This window comes from Catharus ustulatus, chromosome 37 (genome assembly GCF_009819885.2).
Source record: "Catharus ustulatus isolate bCatUst1 chromosome 37, bCatUst1.pri.v2, whole genome shotgun sequence".
Taxonomy (NCBI): Eukaryota; Metazoa; Chordata; class Aves; order Passeriformes; family Turdidae; genus Catharus; species Catharus ustulatus.
The window spans coordinates 278642-298409 of record NC_046257.1 but is presented as its reverse complement, the minus strand read 5'-3'; the positions used below and the strand labels follow the sequence as shown (position 1 = coordinate 298409).

Sequence of the window (19768 nt, the reverse complement as noted above, 5' to 3'; positions counted from 1 at the left end):
AATCCCCCCAATGTCCCCTCAATGTCCCCAATGTCCCCAACATCCCCAATGTCCCCAATCCCCATTGATGTCCCCATTGATGTCCCCAATCCCATAGTGTCCCCAATGTCCCCCCAATGTCCCCAATCCCCATTGATGTCCCCAATGTCCCCAATGTCCCCTCAATGTCCCCAATGTCCCCAATCCCCATTGATGTCCCCAACGCCCCCAATGTCCCCAATGTCCCCTCACTGTCGCCAATCCCCCCAATGTCCCCAACATCCCCAATGTCCCCAATGTCCCCAATCCCCATTGATGTCCCCAGTGCCCCCTCACTGTCCCAAATCCCCCCAATCCCCCCAATGTCCCCATTGATGTCCCCAATGTCCCCAATGTCCCCAACATCCCCACTGTCCCCAACATCCCCACTGTCCCCTGACTGTCCCCTGTGTCCCCAATCCCCATTGATGTCCCCAATGTCCCCAATCCCCCCACTGTCCTCAATGTCCCCTCACTGTCCCCAATGTCCCCAATCCCCGCAATGCCCCCTCAATGTCCCCAACCCCCCCAATCCCCCCAATGTCCCCAACACCCCCAATGTCCCCTCAATGTCCCCTCTGTCCCCAACACCCCCAATGTCCCCAACATCCCCAATGTCCCCAATGTCCCCAACATCCCCAATGTCCCCAATGTCCCCTCACTGTCCCCAAATGTCCCCGTGTCCCCAGCGCCCGCTGGGCCGCCGCTCCCAGGACCTGCTGCTCTCGGCTCCGGCTCTGCGCGCCCTGGGCCGGTTCCGCTCCCGTTTGGCCGCGGTGTCGGAGCGGATCCGAGCCCGCAACGCCCGCCTGGGGCTGCCCTACCCCTACCTGGACCCTGCCGGCGTGCAGGAGAGCATCTCCATCTGAGGGGGCTACCAGGGGACCCCCTGTGGCTACCAAACTCTCAGCATCATCATCCACCTCATCTCCATCTGAGGGGGCTACTGAAATATCCTCTGTGGCTACCAACATGATCCATCTCATCTTCATCTGAGGGGGCTACTGAAACGTCCCCTGTGGCTACCAGAACATCTCCTGTGGCTACCAAACTCTCAGCATCATCATCCATCTCATCTCCATCCCCTGTGGCTACCAGAACATCCCCTTTGGCTACCAAACTCTCAGCATCATATCCATACCCAGCAAACATCCATGGGCTACCAAAACATCCCCTGTGGCTACCAAAATATCTCCTGTGGCTACCAAACTGTCAGCATCATCATCCATCTCATTTCCATCCCCTGTGGCTACCAACATGATCCATCTCATCTCCATCCCCTGTGGCTACCAGAACATCCCCTGTGGCTACCAAACTCTCAGCATCATCATCCATCTCATTTCCATCCCCTGTGGCTACTAAAACATCTCCTGTGGCTACCGACATGATCCATCTCATCTCCATATGAGGGGGCTACCAGAGGGGGCCAGGGGGCTACCAAACTCTCAGCATCATCATCCATCTCGTTTCCATCCCCTGTGGCCACCAGAACATCCCCTGTGGCTACCAACATGATCCATCTCATCTCCATCCCCTGGGGCCACCGAAACGTCCCCTGTGGCTACCAAAGTGTCATCAATGTCATCCAACTCATTTCCATCCCCTGTGGCCACCAAAACATCCCCTGTGGCCACCAACATGATCCATCTTATCTCCATCTGAGGGGGCTACTGAAACATTCCATCCCCTGTGGCTACCAGAACATCTCCTGTGGCTACCAAACTCTCAGCATCATCATCAATGTCATCTCCATATGAGGGGGCTACTAAAACATCTCCTGTGGCTACCAAACTGTCAGCATCATCATCCATCTCGTTTCCATCCCCTGGGGCTACCAAAGTGTCCCCAAGGGCCACTGGAGCAGCGCAGGGGTCACTGTGACAGGGACTGACCACTGCAGTGGTCACTGATTGAACTGACACCAGTGGTCACTCTCACACTGACCACACCAGTGGTCACTCTGTCCTGGGGTCACTCTCACACTGACTGCTGCAGTGGTCACTCTGTCCTGGGGTCAGGCCCTTGAACTGACCACACCATTGGTCACTCTGCTTCCTCTGAGTGACCACACCATTGGTCATTCTCACACTGACCACACCATTGGTCACTCTGTCCCCTCAGAGTGACCACACCATTGGTCACTCACACTGACCAGTGCAGTGGTCATTCTGTCCTGGGGTCACTCGGAGTGACCACACCACTGGTCACTCATTGGAACTGACACCATTGGTCACTCTGTCCTGGGGTCACTCTCACACTGACCACACCATTGGTCACTCTGTCCCCTTGGAGTGACCACACCATTGGTCACTCATTGGAACTGACCACACCATTGGTCATTCATTTGAACTGACACCATTGGTCACTCCGCCCCGTCTGAATGACCACACCATTGGTCACTCCTTCACACTGACCACACCCTTGGTCACTCATTGGAACTGACCACACCATTGGTCACTGTCCTGGGGTCACTCTCACACTGACCACACCACTGGTCACTCTGTCCTGGGGTCACTCTCACACTGACCACTGCAGTGGTCACTCTGTCCCCTCTGACTGACCACACCATTGGCCACTCTCACACTGAGCACACCATTGGTCACTCTGTCTGGGGTCAGTCCTATACTGACCACTGCAGTGGTCACTCCGCCCCCTCGGAGTGACCACACCATTGGTCACTCTGTCCCCTTGAACTGACCACACCATTGGTCACTCCATCCCCTCTGAGTGACCACACCATTGGTCACTCTGTCCTAGGGTCAGGCCCTTAAACTGACCACACCATTGGTCACTCCCTCACACTGACCACACCATTGGTCACTCTCTCCCCTCTGAGTGACTACACCAGTGGTCACTCTGTCCTGGGGTCAGGCCCTTAAACTGACCACACCATTGGTCACTCTGTCCCCTCACACTGACCACACCATTGGTCACTCTGTCCCCTCACACTGACCACACCCTCGGTCACTCCGCCCAGCCCCTCCCCCCTCCCCAATAAATCAATAATCAATCAATAATCAATAATTAATCAATCACCTCCATCACTCATTTATTTATTTATTTATTTATTTATTTCCGATCCGGCGAGGCCCCAACGAGGGGGGGGGAGGGGCGAGGAGGGGGGGAGGGGCAGGGGTGGGGGAGGGGCGATGGGGGAGGGGCGATGAGAGGGGGCGGGGCCTGGGGCCGCCCCTCCCCCTCCCCGAACAAGCCCCGCCCCCATCCCCATTTTTGGGGGGGTGGGGGTGAAGGGGGGGGAGGGGCGGGGTTCAAGCCCCTCCCCCCCCCCTGCTCGGGGCCGCCCCTCCCCCACCGCGCCCCTCCCCCCCCGCGGCTGCGTTGGGGGGGCCCGGCCCGACCCCGGCGGCGCCGGCCTGGGGAGAGAGAGAGGGGGAGGGGGAGGGGCTGGGACCCCAGACCCAAAATAGCACAGGGACCCCAGACCCAAAATAACAGAGAGAGAGAGGGGGAGGGGCTGGAGACCCCAGACCCAAAATAACAGAGAGACCCCAGACCCAAAATAACCCCAGAGAGAGGGGGGGGGGGCTGGAGACCCCAGACCCAAAATAACCCCAGAGAGAGGGGGGGAGGGGCTGGGGACCCCAGACCCAAAATAATAGAGAGAGAGAGAGGGGGAGGGGCTGGGACCCCAGACCCAAAACAGCACAGGGACCCCAGACCCAATATAACCCCAGAGAGAGAGGGGGGGGAGGGGCTGGAGACCCCAGACCCAAAATGGGAACCGAAACCCCTGAGAGACCCCAGACCCAAAATAACCCCAGAGAGGGGGGGGGGAGGGGCTGGGACCCCAGACCCAAAATAACAGAGAGACCCCAGACCCAAAATAACCCCAGAGAGAGAGGGGAGGAGGGGCTGGGACCCCAGACCCAAAATGGGAACCGAAACCCCTGAGAGACCCCAGACCCAAAATAACCCCAGAGAGAGAGGAGGGGGAGGGGCTGGAGACCCCAGACCCAAAATAACCCCAGAGAGAGAGGGGGGGAGGGGCTGGAGACCCCAGACCCAAAATAACAGAGAGACCCCAGACCCAAAATGGGAACCCAGAGAGAGAGAGAGGGGGGAGGGGCTGGAGACCCCAGACCCAAAATGGGAACCGAAACCCCAGAGAGACCCCAGACCCAAAATAACCCCAGAGAGAGAGGAGGGGGAGGGGCTGGAGACCCCAGACCCAAAATAACCCCAGAGAGAGAGAGGGGGAGGGGCTGGGACCCCAGACCCAAAATAATAGAGACCCCAGACCCAAAACATCACAGAGACCCCAGACCCAAAATGAGAACCCAGAGAGAGAGGGGGAGGGGCAACCGGAGACCCCAGAACCAAAATGGGAACTCAAAATCCCTGAGAGACCCCAGACCCAAAATAACCCCAGGGACCCCAGACCCAAAATAACAGAGACCCCAGACCCAAATGGGGAACTAAAACCCCAGAGAGACCCCAGACCCAAAATGGGGAACCCAAACAGAACCCCAGACCCAAAACAGGAACCCAAAATCCCGGAGAGACCCCCGACCCAAAACAGGAACCCAAAACAGGGACCCCAAATCCCAAAATGGGACCCCAGACCCAAAATGGGGACCCCAAATCCCCCCAGACCCAAAATGGGACCCCAGACCCAAATAGGGACCCCAAATCCCCCCCAGACCCAACCCAGGGCTCCCCCATGCCCCCTATTCCCGATTTGGCCCCGGTCCCGCCCCTTTTTGCCCATATTTGGCCCCGGTCCCGCCCCTTTTTGCCCATATTTAGCCATGACCCCGCCCCTTTCCCATATTTGGCTCCACCCCACCCATTTTCCCATATTTGGATGGCTCCGCCCCCTCCCCTTTAGCCCCGCCCCTTACCTGCCCTATTTGGCCATGGCTTTGATGGCGACTGCGGCTTCCTCGGTCATGGCCGACAGCACCGTGATCTGCGGCACCAGTACGGACCAGTTAGAGACCAGTATGGACCAGTACGGACCAGTTACAGACCAGTACGGACCAGTATAAACCAGTACAGACCAGTACGGACCAGTACGGACCAGTTACAGACCAGTACGGACCAGTACGGACTAGTACAGACCAGTATAGACCAGTATAGACCAGTACAGACCAGTATGGACCAGTTACAAACCAGTACAGACCAGTTACAGACCAGTATAGACCAGTTACACCAGTACACACCAGTACGGACCAGTTACAGACCAGTATGGACCAGTATAGACCAGTACAGACCAGTTACAGACCAGTACACACCAGTACGGACCAGTTACAGACCAGTATGGACCAGTATAAACCAGTACAGACCAGTTCTGACCAGTTCACACCAGTACAGACCAGTACAGACCAGTACAGACCAGTACAAACCAGTTCACACCAGTTCACACTAGTACAGACCAGTACAGACCAGTACAGACCAGTACAAACCAGTTCACACCAGTACACACCAGTTCACACTAGTACAGACCAGTACAGACCAGTTACACCAGTACACACCAGTTACACCAGTACAAACCAGTTCACACCAGTACAGACCAGTTACAGACCAGTACAGACCAGTTCACACCAGTACGGACCAGTTACAGACCAGTACGGACCAGTTCACACCAGTACAGACCAGTTACAGACCAGTACAGACCAGTTCACACCAGTTACATCCCACTTCACACCAGTACAGACCAGTTCACACCAGTTCACACCAGTTACATCCCAGTTCACACCAGTACACACCAGTTCACACCAGTTACATCCCACTTCACACCAGTTCACACCAGTACAGACCAGTTCACACCAGTTCACACCAGTTACATCCCAACTCAAACCAGTTCCCTCCCAGTTCACACCAGTTACATTCCAGTTCAAACCAGTTACATCCCAGTCCATCCCAGTCCCTTCCAGTATAACCCAGTCCCATCCCAGTCCCTCCCAGTATATCCCAGTATGTCCCAGTACCAGGATCTCCTCGCTGCAGTCGTATTTCTGCTCGATCTCCCGGCCCAGTTCCCATCCCAGTATAACCCAGTATAACCCAGTCCCATCCCAGTCCCATCCCAGTATAAACCAGTATAAACCAGTGCTCCCAGTACCAGGATCTCCTCGCCGCAGTCGTATTTCTGCTCGATCTCCCGGCTCAGTTCCCATCCCAGTATAACCCAGTCCCATCCCAGTATAACCCAGTCCCATCCCAGTATAACCCAGTCCCATCCCAGTCCCTCCCAGTATATCCCAGTATGTCCCAGTACCAGGATCTCCTCGCCGCAGTCGTATTTCTGCTCGATCTCCCGGCCCAGTTCCCATCCCAGTATAACCCAGTATAAACCAGTGCTCCCAGTACCAGGATCTCCTCGCCGCAGTCGTATTTCTGCTCGATCTCCCGGCCCAGTTCCCCCTCTGGCAGCCTCAGGTCCTCCCGAACCTCCCCGCTGTCCTGGAGCAGCGACAGGTACCCGTCCTGGATCCCGATGAGCTGGGGACAGGTAACACAGGTGAGTGACAGGTGAGATACAGGTGAGATACAGGTAACACACACAGGTACCCGTCCTGGATCCCGATGAGCTACAGGTGAGACAGGTGAGAGACAGGTACAGACAGGTAACACACACAGGTACCCGTCCTGGATCCCGATGAGCTGGGGACAGGTAACACAGGTAACACAGGTGAGAGACAGGTAACACAGGTGAGAGACAGGTAACACACACAGGTACCCGTCCTGGATCCCGATGAGCTACAGGTGAGACAGGTGAGAGACAGTGAGAGACAGGTGAGACAGGTGAGACAGGTGAGATACAGGTAACACACACAGGTACCCGTCCTGGATCCCGATGAGCTACAGGTGAGAGACAGGTGAGAGACAGGTATGGACAGGTGAGAGACAGGTACGGACAGGTAACACACACACAGGTACCCGTCCTGGATCCCGATGAGCTGTGGGACAGGTAACACAGGTAACACAGGTGAGAGACAGGTAACACAGGTGAGAGACAGGTACAGACAGGTAACACACACAGGTACAGACAGGTAACACACACAGGTACCCGTCCTGGATCCCGATGAGCTGGGGACAGGTAACACAGGTGAGAGACAGGTGAGACACAGGTACAGACAGGTAACACACACAGGTACAGACAGGTGACACACACAGGTACCCGTCCTGGATCCCGATGAGCTGTGGGACAGGTAACACAGGTGAGATACAGGTACAGACAGGTAACACACACAGGTACAGACAGGTAACACACACAGGTACCCGTCCTGGATCCCGATGAGCTACAGGTGAGAGACAGGTGAGAGACAGGTATGGACAGGTGAGATACAGGTAACACACACAGGTACCCGTCCTGGATCCCGATGAGCTACAGGTGAGAGACAGGTATGGACAGGTGAGATACAGGTAACACACACAGGTACAGACAGGTAACACACACAGGTACCCGTCCTGGATCCCGATGAGCTACAGGTGAGAGACAGGTATGGACAGGTGAGATACAGGTAACACACACAGGTACCCGTCCTGGATCCCGATGAGCTACAGGTGAGAGACAGGTATGGACAGGTGAGATACAGGTAACACACACAGGTACAGACAGGTAACACACACAGGTACCCGTCCTGGATCCCGATGAGCTACAGGTGAGAGACAGGTAACACACACAGGTGAGACAGGTAACACACACAGGTAACACACACAGGTACCCGTCCTGGATCCCGATGAGCTGTGACACAGGTACAGACAGGTAACACAACTAACACAGGTGAGACACAGGTAACACACACAGGTACCCGTCCTGGATCCCGATGAGCTGAACAGGTGAGACAGGTGAGATATACAGGTACAGACAAGTATGGACAGGTAACACACACAGGTACCCGTCCTGGATACTGATGAGCTGGGGACAGGTACAGACAGGTAACACAGGTGAGACACAGGTAACACACACAGGTACCCGTCCTGGATCCCGATGAGCTACAGGTGAGACAGGTGAGAGACAGGTGAGAGACAGGTGATATACAGGTGAGATACAGGTGAGAGACAGGTACAGACAGGTAACACACACAGGTACAGACAGGTAACACACACAGGTACAGACAGGTAACACACACAGGTACCCGTCCTGGATCCCGATGAGCTACAGGTGAGACAGGTGAGAGACAGGTGAGAGACAGGTGAGATACAGGTAACACACACAGGTACCCGTCCTGGATCCCGATGAGCTACAGGTGAGACAGGTGAGAGACAGGTGAGAGACAGGTACGGACAGGTAACACACACAGGTACCCGTCCTGGATCCCGATGAGCTAAACAGGTAACACAGGTGAGAGACAAGTGAGAGACAGGTGAGATAGAGGTACAGACAGGTAACACACACAGGTACAGACAGGTACAGACAGGTGACACACACAGGTACCCGTCCTGGATCCCGATGAGCTGTGGGACAGGTGAGATAAACAGGTAACACACACAGGTGAGATACAGGTAACACAGGTAAGACAGGTAGACAGGTACAGACAGGTACAGACAGGTAACACACACAGGTACCCGTCCTGGATCCCGATGAGCTGCACAGGTGAGAGACACAGGTGAGACAGGTGAGATACAGGCACAGACAGGTGAGACAGGTATGGACAGGTGAGATACAGGTGAGACAGACAGGTACAGACAGGCACAGACAGACAGGTAACACACACAGGTACACACAGGTGAGATACAGCTACGGGCAGGTGAGAACAGCCATGAACAGGTATGGACAAAGAAGTACAGGCCCAGTTCTGTACAGGTGTGTTACAGGTGTGTCACCTGTCCCAGGTGTGTCCCACGTGTGTTACCTGTCCCAGGTGTGTCATTACCTGTACAGGTGTGTCCCAGGTGTGTTACCTGTCCCAGATGTGTACAGGTGTGTTACAGGTGTGTCCCAGCTGTGTCCCAGGTGTGTCATTACCTGTCCCAGGTGTGTCCCAGGTGTCATTACCTGTCCCAGGTGTGTGTTACCTGTCCCAGCTGTGCCCAGGTGTGTCATTACCTGTCCCAGGTGTGTCCCAGGTGTGTCACAGGTGTGTCATTACCTGTCCCAGGTGTGTCATTACCTGTCCCAGGTGTGTCTCACCTGGAAGTCATTGCGCTTGATGTTGGGCATGTCCATGTTGTGGGTGGACGGACAGATGTGCCCAGCTGTGTGTGTTACCTGTCCCAGGTGTGTCATTACCTGTCCCAGGTGTGTGTTCCCTGTCCCAGGTGTGTCTCACCTGGAAGTCATTGCGTTTGATGTTGGGCACGTCCATGTTGTGGGTGGACGGACAGATGTGCCCAGCTGTGCCCAGGTGTGTGTTACCTGTCCCAGGTGTGTGTTACCTGTCCCAGGTGTGTCCCAGGTGTGTCCCAGGTGTGTCCCAGGTGTCATTACCTGGAAGTCATTGCGTTTGATGTTGGGCACGTCCATGTTGTGGGTGGACGGACAGATGTGCCCAGCTGTGCCCAGGTGTGTCCCAGGTGTGTGTTACCTGTCCCAGGTGTGTCACAGGTGTGTCCCAGGTGTGTACAGGTGTGTCTCACCTGGAAGTCATTGCGTTTGATGTTGGGCACGTCCATGTTGTGGGTGGACGGACAGATGTCCTCGTACTTCTTGCCCGTGAAGATGTCGATGCCCACCAGGTGCACCTGGGGGGGAACTGGGGTTACTGGGAGCACTGGGAGGGACTGGGGGCTGTACTGGGAGCACTGGGAACAGGGCATGTGCCATACTGGGAGCACTGGGAGGGACTGGGGGCTGTACTGGGAGCACTGGGAGCTTTACTGGGAGAGATCAGGGGCTGTACTGGGAGCACTGGGAGGGACTGGGAGGGATTGGGAGCTGTACTGGGAACAGGGACAGAGCCATACTGGGAGCACTGGGAGTGACTAGGGGCGGTACTGGGAGCACTGGGAGGGACTGGGAGATGTACTGGGAGCACTGGGGACAGGGTATGTGCCATACTGGGAGCACTGGGAGGGACTGGGAGCACTGGGAGGGACTTGGGGTTGTACTGGGAGCACTGGGAGGGATTTGGGGCTGTACTGGGAGCACTGGGAACAGGGCATGTGCCATACTGGGAGCACTGGGAACAGGGCATGTGCCATACTGGGAGCACTGGGAGCACTGGGAAGGAATGGGACTGGGATAAGAATGGTACTGAGAGTACTGGGAGGGACTGGGAGCTTTACTGGGAGCACTGGGAATGGGGTCAGGCCATACTGGGAGCACTGGGAAGGACTGGGAGCACTGGGAGGGATCAGGGGCTGTACTGGGAGCAGGGTCAGAGCCATACTGGGAGCACTGGGAATGGGGTCAGAGCCATACTGGGAGCACTGGGAGGGACTTGGGGCTGTACTGGGAGCACTGGGAATGGGGTCAGACCACACTGGGAGCACTGGAGTGATTTGGAGCTGTACTGGGAGCACTGGGAGCTTTACTGGGAGCACTGGGAGCAGGGTATGTGCCATACTGGGAGCACTGGGAGGGACTGGGAGGGACTGGGAGCTGTACTGGGAGGGATTTGGAGCTGTACTGGGAGCACTGGGAAGGACTGGGGGCTGTACTGGGAGCACTGGGAGGGATCAGGGGCTGTACTGGGAGCACTGGGAAGGACTGGGGGCTGTACTGGGAGCACTGGGAAGGACTGGGGGCTGTACTGGGAGCACTGGGAGGGATCAGGGGCTGTACTGGGAGCACTGGGAAGGACTGGGGGCTGTACTGGGAGCTGTACTGGGAGCACTGGGAGGGATCAGGGGCTGTACTGGGAGCACTGGGAGCTTTACTGGGAGCACTGGGAACAGGATCAGACCATTCTGGGAGCACTGGGAGGGACTGGGAGGGATTTGGAGCTGTACTGGGAGCACTGGGAATGGGGTCACGCCATACTGGGAGGGACTGGGAGGGATTTGGAGCTGTACTGGGAGCACTGGGAGCTTTACTGGGAACACTGGGAGGGACTGGGAGCACTGGGAGGGACTGGGAAGGACTGGGGGCTGTCCTGGGAGGGACTGGGAGCACTGGGAGCTTTACTGGGAGCACTGGGAATGGGGTCAGGCCATACTGGGAGGAACTGGGAGGGATTTGGAGCTGTACTGGGAGCACTGGGAATGGGGTCAGGCCATACTGGGAGCACTGGAGTGATTTGGAGCTGTACTGGGAGCACTGGGAGCTTTACTGGGAACACTGGGAGGGACCGGGAAGGACTGGGGGCTGTACTGGGAGGGACTGGGAGCACTGGCAGCTTTACTGGGAGCACTGGGAGGGATCGGGAGCTGTACTGGGAACAGGGACAGAGCCATACTGGGAGCACTGGGAGGGACTGGGAGCACTGGGAGGGATTGGGAGCTGTACTGGGAGCACTGGGAATGGGGTCAGACCTTACTGGGAGCACTGGGAAGGACTGGGAGCACTGGGAGGGACTGGGAGGGATCAGGGGCAGTACTGGGAGCACTGGGAGCAGGGTATGTGCCATACTGGGAGCACTGAGAGCTTTACTGGGAGCACTGGGAGGGACTGGGAGCTGTACTGGGAGCACTGGGAATGAGGAATTTCGGGATTTTGGCTACCTTGGCAATCCCAAATTCCCAAATTTTGGGATTTTTAGGATTTTTTTAGGATGTTTTTGGGATTTTTTTGAGATTTTTGTGGTTATCAGACCCCAGAAAATCTCGATCTCATCCGCGCTAACTCAGCTCAGGATTTTCAGATTCTCACGGGGATTTTTCCAACCCCCACCACAAAATTTTGTTGATTTTATGGCTCTGGTAACCTTGGCATTCCCAAATTCCTAAATTTTGGGATTTCAGAATTTTTTTTACGATTTTTTGGGGGATTTTTGTGATTATCAGACCCCAAAAAAGCTCGGTCTCATCTGCGCTAACTCAGCTCAGGATTTTGGGATTCTCACGGGGATTTTCACAACCCCCACCAAAAAATTTTGGGGATTTTGGTGCTCTGGTTACATTGGCAATCCCAAATTCCCAAATTATAGGATTTTTTAGAATTTTTTTTAGGATTTTTTTATGATTTTTTGGGTTATTTTTGAGGTATCAGATCCCTGGGCTAACTCAGCTCAGGATTTTCGGATTCTCATGGAGATTTTTACAACCCCCACCAAAAAATTTTGGTGATTCTGTAGCTCTGACTACCTTAGCAATCCCAAATTTTGGGATTATTTTATTTTTTTAGGATTTTTTTTGGGCTTTTTTGGGGATTTTTTTGGGTATCAGACCCCAGAAAATCTCGATCTCATCTGCGCTAACTCAGCTCAGGATTTCACGATTCTCATGGGGATTTTGAGATTCCTATCAGAAAATTTTGGGGATTTTATGGCTCTGGCAACCTTGGTAATCCCAAATTCCCAAATTTTGGGATTTTTAAATTTTTTTTTAGGATTTTTTGGGGATTTTTTGGGGTATTTTTGGGGTATCAGACCCCAGAAAATCTCGATCTCATCCGCGCTAACTCAGCTCAGGATTTTGGGATTCTCACGGGGATTTTTACAACCCCCACCAAAAAATTTTGTTGATTCTGTAGCTCTGGTTACCTTGGCAATCCCAAATTCCCAAATTTTGGGATTTTTAAATTTTTTTTAGGATTTTTTGGGGATTTTTTTGGGGTATTTTTGAGGTATCAGACCCCAGAAAATCTCGGTCTCATCCGCGCTAACTCAGCTCAGGATTTTCAGATTTTCACGGGGATTTTTCCAACCCCCACCAAAAAATTTTGTTGATTTTATGGCTCTGGCAACCTTGGCAATCCCAAATTCCTAAATTTTGGGATTTTAAAATTTTTTTTTAGGATTTTTTTATGATTTTTTGGGGTATTTTTGAGGTATCAGATCCCTGGGCTAACTCAGCTCAGGATTTCACGATTCCCACGGGGATTTTTACAACCCCCACCAAAAAATTTTGTTGATTTTATGGCTCTCCCTACCTTGGTAATCCCAAATTTTGAGATTATTTTTTTTTAGGATTTTTTTTAGGATTTTTTTGGGGATTTTTTTTAGATTTTTGTGGTTATCAGATCCCAGAAAATCTCGGTCTCATCCGCGCTATCTCAGCTCAGGATTTTGGGATTCTCACGGGGATTTTTACAACCCCCACCAAAAAATTTTGTTGATTCTGTAGCTCTGGTTACCTTGGCAATCCCAAATTCCCAAATTTTGGGATTTTAAAATTTTTTTAGGATTTTTTGGGGATTTTTTTGGGCTATTTTTGAGCATATCAGACCCCAGAAAAGCTCGGTCTCACTCGGGGCTAACTCAGATCAGGATTTTCAGATTCTCACAGGGATTTTTACAATCCCCACCAAAAAATTTTGGGGATTTTATGGCTCTGGCAACCTTGGCAATCCCAAATTCCCAAATTATAGGATTTTTTAGAATTTTTTTTAGGATTTTTTAACGATTTTTTGGGATTTTTTTGGGTTATTTTTGAGGTATCAGACCCCAGAAAAGCTCAGTCTCACTCAGGGCTAACTCAGCTCAGGATTTTGGGATTCCTGGGGGGATTTTGGGATTCCCAGCAGGAATTTTGGGATTTTGGCTTCTTTGGCAATCCCAAATTTCCAAATTTTGAGATTTTTAAAGATTTTTTTTAGAATTTTTTTGGGTATTTTTGAGGTATCAGACCCCAGAAAATCTCGATCTCATCCGCGCTAACTCAGCTCAGGATTTTGGGATTCCCACGGGGATTTTTACAACCCCCACCAAAAAATTTTGTTGATTTTATGGCTCTGGCAACCTTGGCAATCCCAAATTCCCAAATTTTGGGATTTTTTAGAATTTTTTTTAGGATTTTTTAATGATTTTTTGAGATTTTTTTGGGGTATTTTTGGGGTATCAGACCCCAAAAGATCTCGATCTCATCCGCGCTAACTCAGCTCAGGATTTTGGGATTCTCACGGGGATTTTTCCAACCCCCACCAAAAAACTTTGTTGATTCTGTAGCTCTGACTACCTTGATAATCCTAAATTCCCAAATTTTAGGATTTTTTAGAATTTTTTTTAGGATTTTTTTATGAATTTTCGGGGATTTTTTGGGGTATTTTTGAGGTATCAGACCCCAAAAAATCCCGATCTCATCCGCGCTAACTCAGCTCAGGATTTTCAGATTCTCACGGGGATTTTTGCAACCCCCACCAGAAAATTTTGGGGATTTTGGTGCTCTGCCCACCTTGGCAATCCCAAATTCCTAAATTTTGGGATTTTTAAATTTTTTTTAGGATTTTTTTGGGGATTTTTTGGGGTATTTTTGAGGTATCAGACCCCAAAAAAGCTCGATCTCATCCGCGCTATCTCAGGTCAGGATTTCTCGATTCTCACGGGGATTTTTACAACCCCCACCAAAAAATTTCTGTGATTTTGTTGCTCTGCCCACCTTGGTAATCCCAAATTCCTAAATTTTGGGATTTTTAAATTTTTTTTTAGGATTTTTTTTGGAATTTTTGTGCATATCGGACCCCAGAAAAGCTCGATCTCATCCGCGCTAACTCAGCTCAGGATTTTCAGATTTTCACAGGGATTTTTGCAACCCCCACCAGAAAATTTTGGGAATTTTGTGCCTCTGGCTAATTTGACATTACTAAATTCCCAAATTTTAGGACTTTTTTGGGCTTTTTTTTGGATTTTTTGGGCTTTTTTTGGGGATTTTTTGGGTTATCAGACCCCAAAAGATCTCGATCTCATCTGCGCTAACTCAGCTCAGGATTTTCAGATTCTCACGGGGATTTTTCCAACCCCCACCAAAAAACTTTGTTGATTCCCTGCCCCTCCCCACCTTGGCGTGGCCGTGCTTGCCGGTTTTGGAGGTGCTCATCTCCACGATCTTGCAGGGGCGGCCCTTGAGCACCACGAAGCCGTTCTTGCGCAGCGCCGAGCACTGCATGGGGAACGTGGCCGAGGCGCCCGCGTCCCCCGTCTCGAAGTCCAGGTCGTCGGCCATCGCCTCTCTGGGGGGGGAAAACCAAAATTTGGGGGGTCAGGGGATAGGGAATCCAAAATTTGGGGGGTCAGGGGAAAGCAGAAAAAATTTGGGGGGTGTGGAGGTCAAAAATTGGGGAAAAAAAGGGAAATCGAAGGGTTAAAATGGGAAATTTGAAATAAGAAACGCAAAATTTGGGGGGGTGAGAGGACAAGGAATTAAAATTTGGGGGGTCAGGGACAAGCTAAAAAAAATTTGGGGGGTCAGGAAAATGTACAAAAAATTTGGGGGGTGGGGGAGGTCAAAAATTGGGGGGAAGTGGGAAACGGAAATTCAAAAATGGGAATTTGAAATAGGAAAACCCCAAAAATTGAGGGTTGAGACCCCAAAAATGGGGTCAGGGGTGGGAAAAACCAAAATTTGAGGGGTCAGGGGATAGGGGATTCAAAATTTGGGGGGTCAGGGGAAAGCAGAAAAAATTTGGGGGGTGGGGGAGGTCAAAAATTGGGGAAAAAATGGGAAATCGAGGGGTTAAAATGGGAAATTTGAAATAAGAAACGCAAAATTTGAGGGGTGGGAGGACAGATAATCCCAAAATTTAAGGGTTGAGACCCCAAAAATGGGGGTCAGGGGTGGAGAACCCCAAAATTTGGGGGGTCAGGAAAATGTACAAAAAATTTGGGGGGTGGAGGACCCCAAAAATTGGGGGGAAGTGGGAGAGGAAGCTTAAAAAGAGGGTGGAGACCCCAAAAAAAGCACCTGGAAGTGCTAAAAACTCCAAAATTTGGGGGGTCAGGGGATAGGGAATTCAAAATTTGGGGGGTCAGGAAAATGTACAAAAAATTTGGGGGGTGGGGGAGGTCAGGGGAGGCCAAAAATTGGGGGAAAAAATGGGAAATCGAGTGGTTAAAATGGGAAATTTTAGATGGGAAACTCAAAATTTTGGGGGTGAGGGGACATGGAATTTAAAATTTGGGGAGTGGAAGGACAGAGAATTCAAATTTGGGGGGTGAGGGGGAAGCACAGAAAATTTGGGGGGTGAGAGACCCCAAAAACTGGGGGAAAAGTGGGAGGAACGTGTAAAAATGGGAAATTTGAAATGGGAAACTCAAAATTTTGGGGGTCAGGAAATGGAGAACCCCAAAATTTGGGGGGTCAGGGGATGGGGAATTCAAAATTTGGGGGGTCAGGAAAATGTACAAAAAATTTGGGGGGTGGGGGAGGTCGGGGGAGGCCAAAAATTGGGGGGAAAATGGGAAGGGAAGGGTTAAAAATGGGTTGAGGATACCCCCAAAAAAGCCCCTGAAAGTGCTAAAAACCCCAAAATTTGGGGGGTGGGAGGACAGGAATACAAAATTTGGGGGGTCAGGGACAAGCTAAAAAAATTTGGGGGTTGGGGGAGATTATGGGACCCCAAAAATTGGGGGAAAAGTGGAAGGGGAAGCTTAAAAAGCCAAAATTGGAAATGGGGAAACCCCAAAATTTGAGGGTGGAGACTCCAAAAATTGGGGTCAGGGGTGGGAAACTCCAAAATTTGGGGGGTCAGAGGACAGGGAATTAAAAATTTGGGGGATCAGGAACAAGCTAAAAAAATTTGGGGGTTGGGGGAGATTATGGGACCCCAAAAATTGGGGGAAAAGTGGAAGGAACGTGTAAAAATGGAAAACCGGAAATGGGAAAACCCCAAAATTTGGAGGGTGGGAGGTCAATGAATTAAAAATTTGGGGGGTCAGGGACAAGTTAAAAAAAATTTGGGGGGTCAGGAAAATGTACAAAAAATTTGGGAGGTGGGGGAGGTCGGGGGACCCCAAAAACTGGGGGAAAGTGGGAAGGGAAGGGTTAAAAATCGGAAATTTGAAATGGGAAACCCAAAATTTGAGGGTGAAGACCCCAAAAATGGGGGTCAGGAAATGGAGAACCTCAAAATTTGGGGGGTCAGGGGATAAGGGATTCAAAATTTGGGGGGTGAGGGGGGTGTGTAAAAAATTTGGGGGGTGGGGGAGGTCAAAAATTGGGGAAAAAATGGTAACGGGAATTCAAAAATGGGTTGGGGACACCCTAAAAAAATTCAGCTGAAGGTGCCAAAAACCCCAAAATTTGGGGGGTGAGAGGACAGGGAATTAAAAATTTGGGGGGTCAGGAAAATGTACAAAAAATTTGGGGGGTGGGGGAGGTCAAAAATTGGGGAAAAAATGGGAAATGGAAAGGTTAAAATGGGAAATTTGAAAAGTGAAAACCCAAAATTTAAGGGGTCAGAGGACAGGGAATTAAAAATTTGGGGGGTCAGGGGGAAGCTGAAAAAATTTGGGAGGTGGGGGAGGTCAAAAATTGGGGAAAAAATGGGAAATCGAGGGGTTAAAATGGGAAATTTGAAATGGGAAATTCAAAATTTGAGGGTGAAGACCCCAAAAATGGGGGTCAGGAAATGGAGAACCCCAAAATTTGGGGGGTCAGGGGACAGAGATTCAAAATTTGGGGGGTCAGGGACAAGCTAAAAAAATTTGGGGGGTGGGGGAGGTTGGGGGACCCCAAAATTTGGGGGGAAAGTGAGAAAAAAGGGGGTGGAGACCCCAAAAATGGGGGTACAGGAAATGGGGAACCCCAAAATTTGGGAGGTCAGAGGTCAGGGAATCCCAAAATTTGGGGGGTCAGGGGGGCAAAGAACCCCAAAATTCGGCAGAGACCCCAAAAATTTGGATTTTGGGAGCTCAAAAAGGGATTTGGGACCCCCCAAAAATGGGATCGGGGGGAGGTCCCAAAATGGGAAAAGGGAACCCCAAAAATGGGGAGCCCCAAAAAAGGAAAATGGGGACACCAAAAATGGGGCGGAACCCCAAAATTTGGGGTGGGGGACCCCCAAAATTATTTGGGGGGGGGTCCCAGGGGGTGGGGGGGGAATTTTGGGGGGTCCCAGGTTGGGATTTTTATGGAGGGGTCCATGGGAATTCCGGGGGTGAAATTTGGGTTTTTTTGGGGGGTCCCCACGCATTTTAAATGAGGGGAATCCCCTCTTTATAGGAAACCCCCCCCTCATGTCCTTATATGGACTTGGGGTCTCCCCGACTTCCTTAAAAGGACATAAGGGGGGTCCCCAACTTCCTTATATGGATATGAGGGGGTCTCCCCAACTTCCTTATATGGACATGGGGGGTCTCCAACTTCCTTATATGGATTTCGGGGTCTCCCCAACTTCCTTATAAGGACATGGGGTGTCCCCAGGGAATCCCGGGGGTCCCAAAATTCCTCAGAGGGAATCCCGGGGATCCCCAAATTCCTTACAGGGAATCCCAGGGGTCCCCAAATTCTGTACCGGGAATCCCGGGAGTCCCCAAATTCCTTACAGAGAATCCCGGGGGTCCCCAAGTTCCTTACAGGGAATCCCGGGGGTCTCCAAATTCTTTCCCGGATTTCCCAATTCCTCACCCGGGTCCCCAACTCCCCTCAGAACCCCCCCCCCACAATTCCCCACCAGCAGCGCCGGGGGGATCCCCAATCCCTCCCCAGCACTTCAAGGCCTCCCCAATCCCCCGTGAGGACTCAGGGGGTTCCCCCCGTTCCCCGTTACCGGGGGGGGGGTCGCGCTCTCGCCGCCGCCACGCGGCCCCCCTGGAAGGGCGGGGGTGGGGGGGGGCGCGGCCTAGGCCGGGCCTGAGGGGAAAGCGGCGCCGCGCTGCGAGCTGCGCCCATCCCCGCGGATCCTCCCTCAATCCCCGACACCGCGGCCGCCCCTCGAACCCCCCCGGTAGGGCCCGGACTCACCGCCGAGCCCGCGAGCCCCGAAGCCCGAACCGCCGCCGCGCTGGAGCTGCTGCAACCCCCGGGCCCCACCGCGCCTGCGCGCCCGCCCCGGCCGTGAGGGGGGGAGCGCACGGAGCATGCGCGGGGAGGGGGGGGCGGGGGAGGCGGGGGGATGGCGCCTGCGCAGTGAGGGGAAGGGAGGTGCGCGGTGGGGTCTGCGCATGCGCGAGGCGCCCCCCTCGCTCCCCGTGTGGGCGGGGTTTGAGTAATGGCGGCGCCGCCTCGCCCCTGCGCGGTCTCGCGAGAGCGCACCCAGCGCGGCAAATCTCGCGAGAGTTAGGCTAGGCAGAAAGAACTCGGCTGAGTGTTCTCGCGAGACGTCACCTCCGCGAACTCTCGCGAGGTGTGGAGCACGCGGGGAGCGAGGCGGGTTAGGCCTCAAGGCCCATTCGGGAGGGGGGAGGTGTCGCCATGGCAACGGTGCCGGCACCGCTCATTATGCAAACGAGGTAAATGACGTTAATGGCCTCGTGAGCAGCGCCCGAGGATTATGTAAATTTATGCAAATTTATTCGAACGCACCGCGCGGGTTCGCCACTGCGCATGCGCCGCCCCGCCGGCACTCACGTGGCGCCCCCTCCCCGGCCGCGTGCGCGGCGCGAGGCTCTCGACCAATCAGAGGCGGCGCTTCCGCGGATCCACCAATGGGAGGCGAGGGGGGCGTGGCCACGCAGAGGATGGGCGGGGCTTGTTCTTAAAGGGGCGCGCCCTCATTTTTCCCCCTCCCCTCCCTCCAAAATTCCCCAAATTTCGGGGGTCGCTGTTTCATCCTCACCTTTATTTACAGCCGGGGAGGAAACCCCAAAAACCCCAAATTCCTCCCCAAAAACCCCTTCGAACAACGGGGAAACCCAAAAAATTCTCAAAACCACCCCCCCCAAAAAAAAAAAAAAAACAAAAAATCAAAAAAACAAAACAAAACAAAAAATCCCAAAAAACCCCAAAAGTGCCAGAAAAAAAAAAAATATGTTGGAGGGGTGAACCCAAAAAAATAAACTTATAAATTTTGGGTGTGTCCCCAAAA

General features: G+C 52.7%; 2 protein-coding genes and 1 long non-coding RNA gene across 3 annotated transcripts in view; 2 read left to right on the top strand and 1 right to left on the bottom strand.

Moving 5' to 3' along the window:
* The window catches only part of LOC117009890 (polyunsaturated fatty acid lipoxygenase ALOX15B-like), a 35036-nt gene extending 34149 nt beyond the window's left edge, over nucleotides 1-887 (top strand). Inside the window, exon 15 of the mRNA XM_033084243.1 lies at nucleotides 708-887. Within this exon, the coding sequence (XP_032940134.1) occupies nucleotides 708-887 (180 nt within the window). The remainder of the gene's footprint in view (nucleotides 1-707) is intronic.
* Nucleotides 888-3319: 2432 nt separating this feature from the next.
* On the bottom strand, nucleotides 3320-18784 carry EIF5A (eukaryotic translation initiation factor 5A). Its single transcript, XM_033084281.1, has 6 exons — nucleotides 18706-18784; nucleotides 14803-14974; nucleotides 9565-9669; nucleotides 6352-6483; nucleotides 4881-4948; nucleotides 3320-3392 (listed from the first exon to the last, which is right to left on the bottom strand). The coding sequence occupies exons 2-5, from the start codon at nucleotides 14965-14967 to the stop codon at nucleotides 4886-4888; spliced, it is 465 nt and encodes a 154-aa protein (XP_032940172.1). The 5' UTR covers nucleotides 14968-14974; nucleotides 18706-18784; the 3' UTR covers nucleotides 3320-3392; nucleotides 4881-4885.
* On the top strand, nucleotides 6532-8351 carry LOC117009927. Its single transcript, XR_004420561.1, has 3 exons — nucleotides 6532-6548; nucleotides 6599-6961; nucleotides 8159-8351. It is a non-coding gene; the product is annotated as an uncharacterized LOC117009927 (long non-coding RNA).
* Nucleotides 18785-19768: the final 984 nt, after the last annotated feature.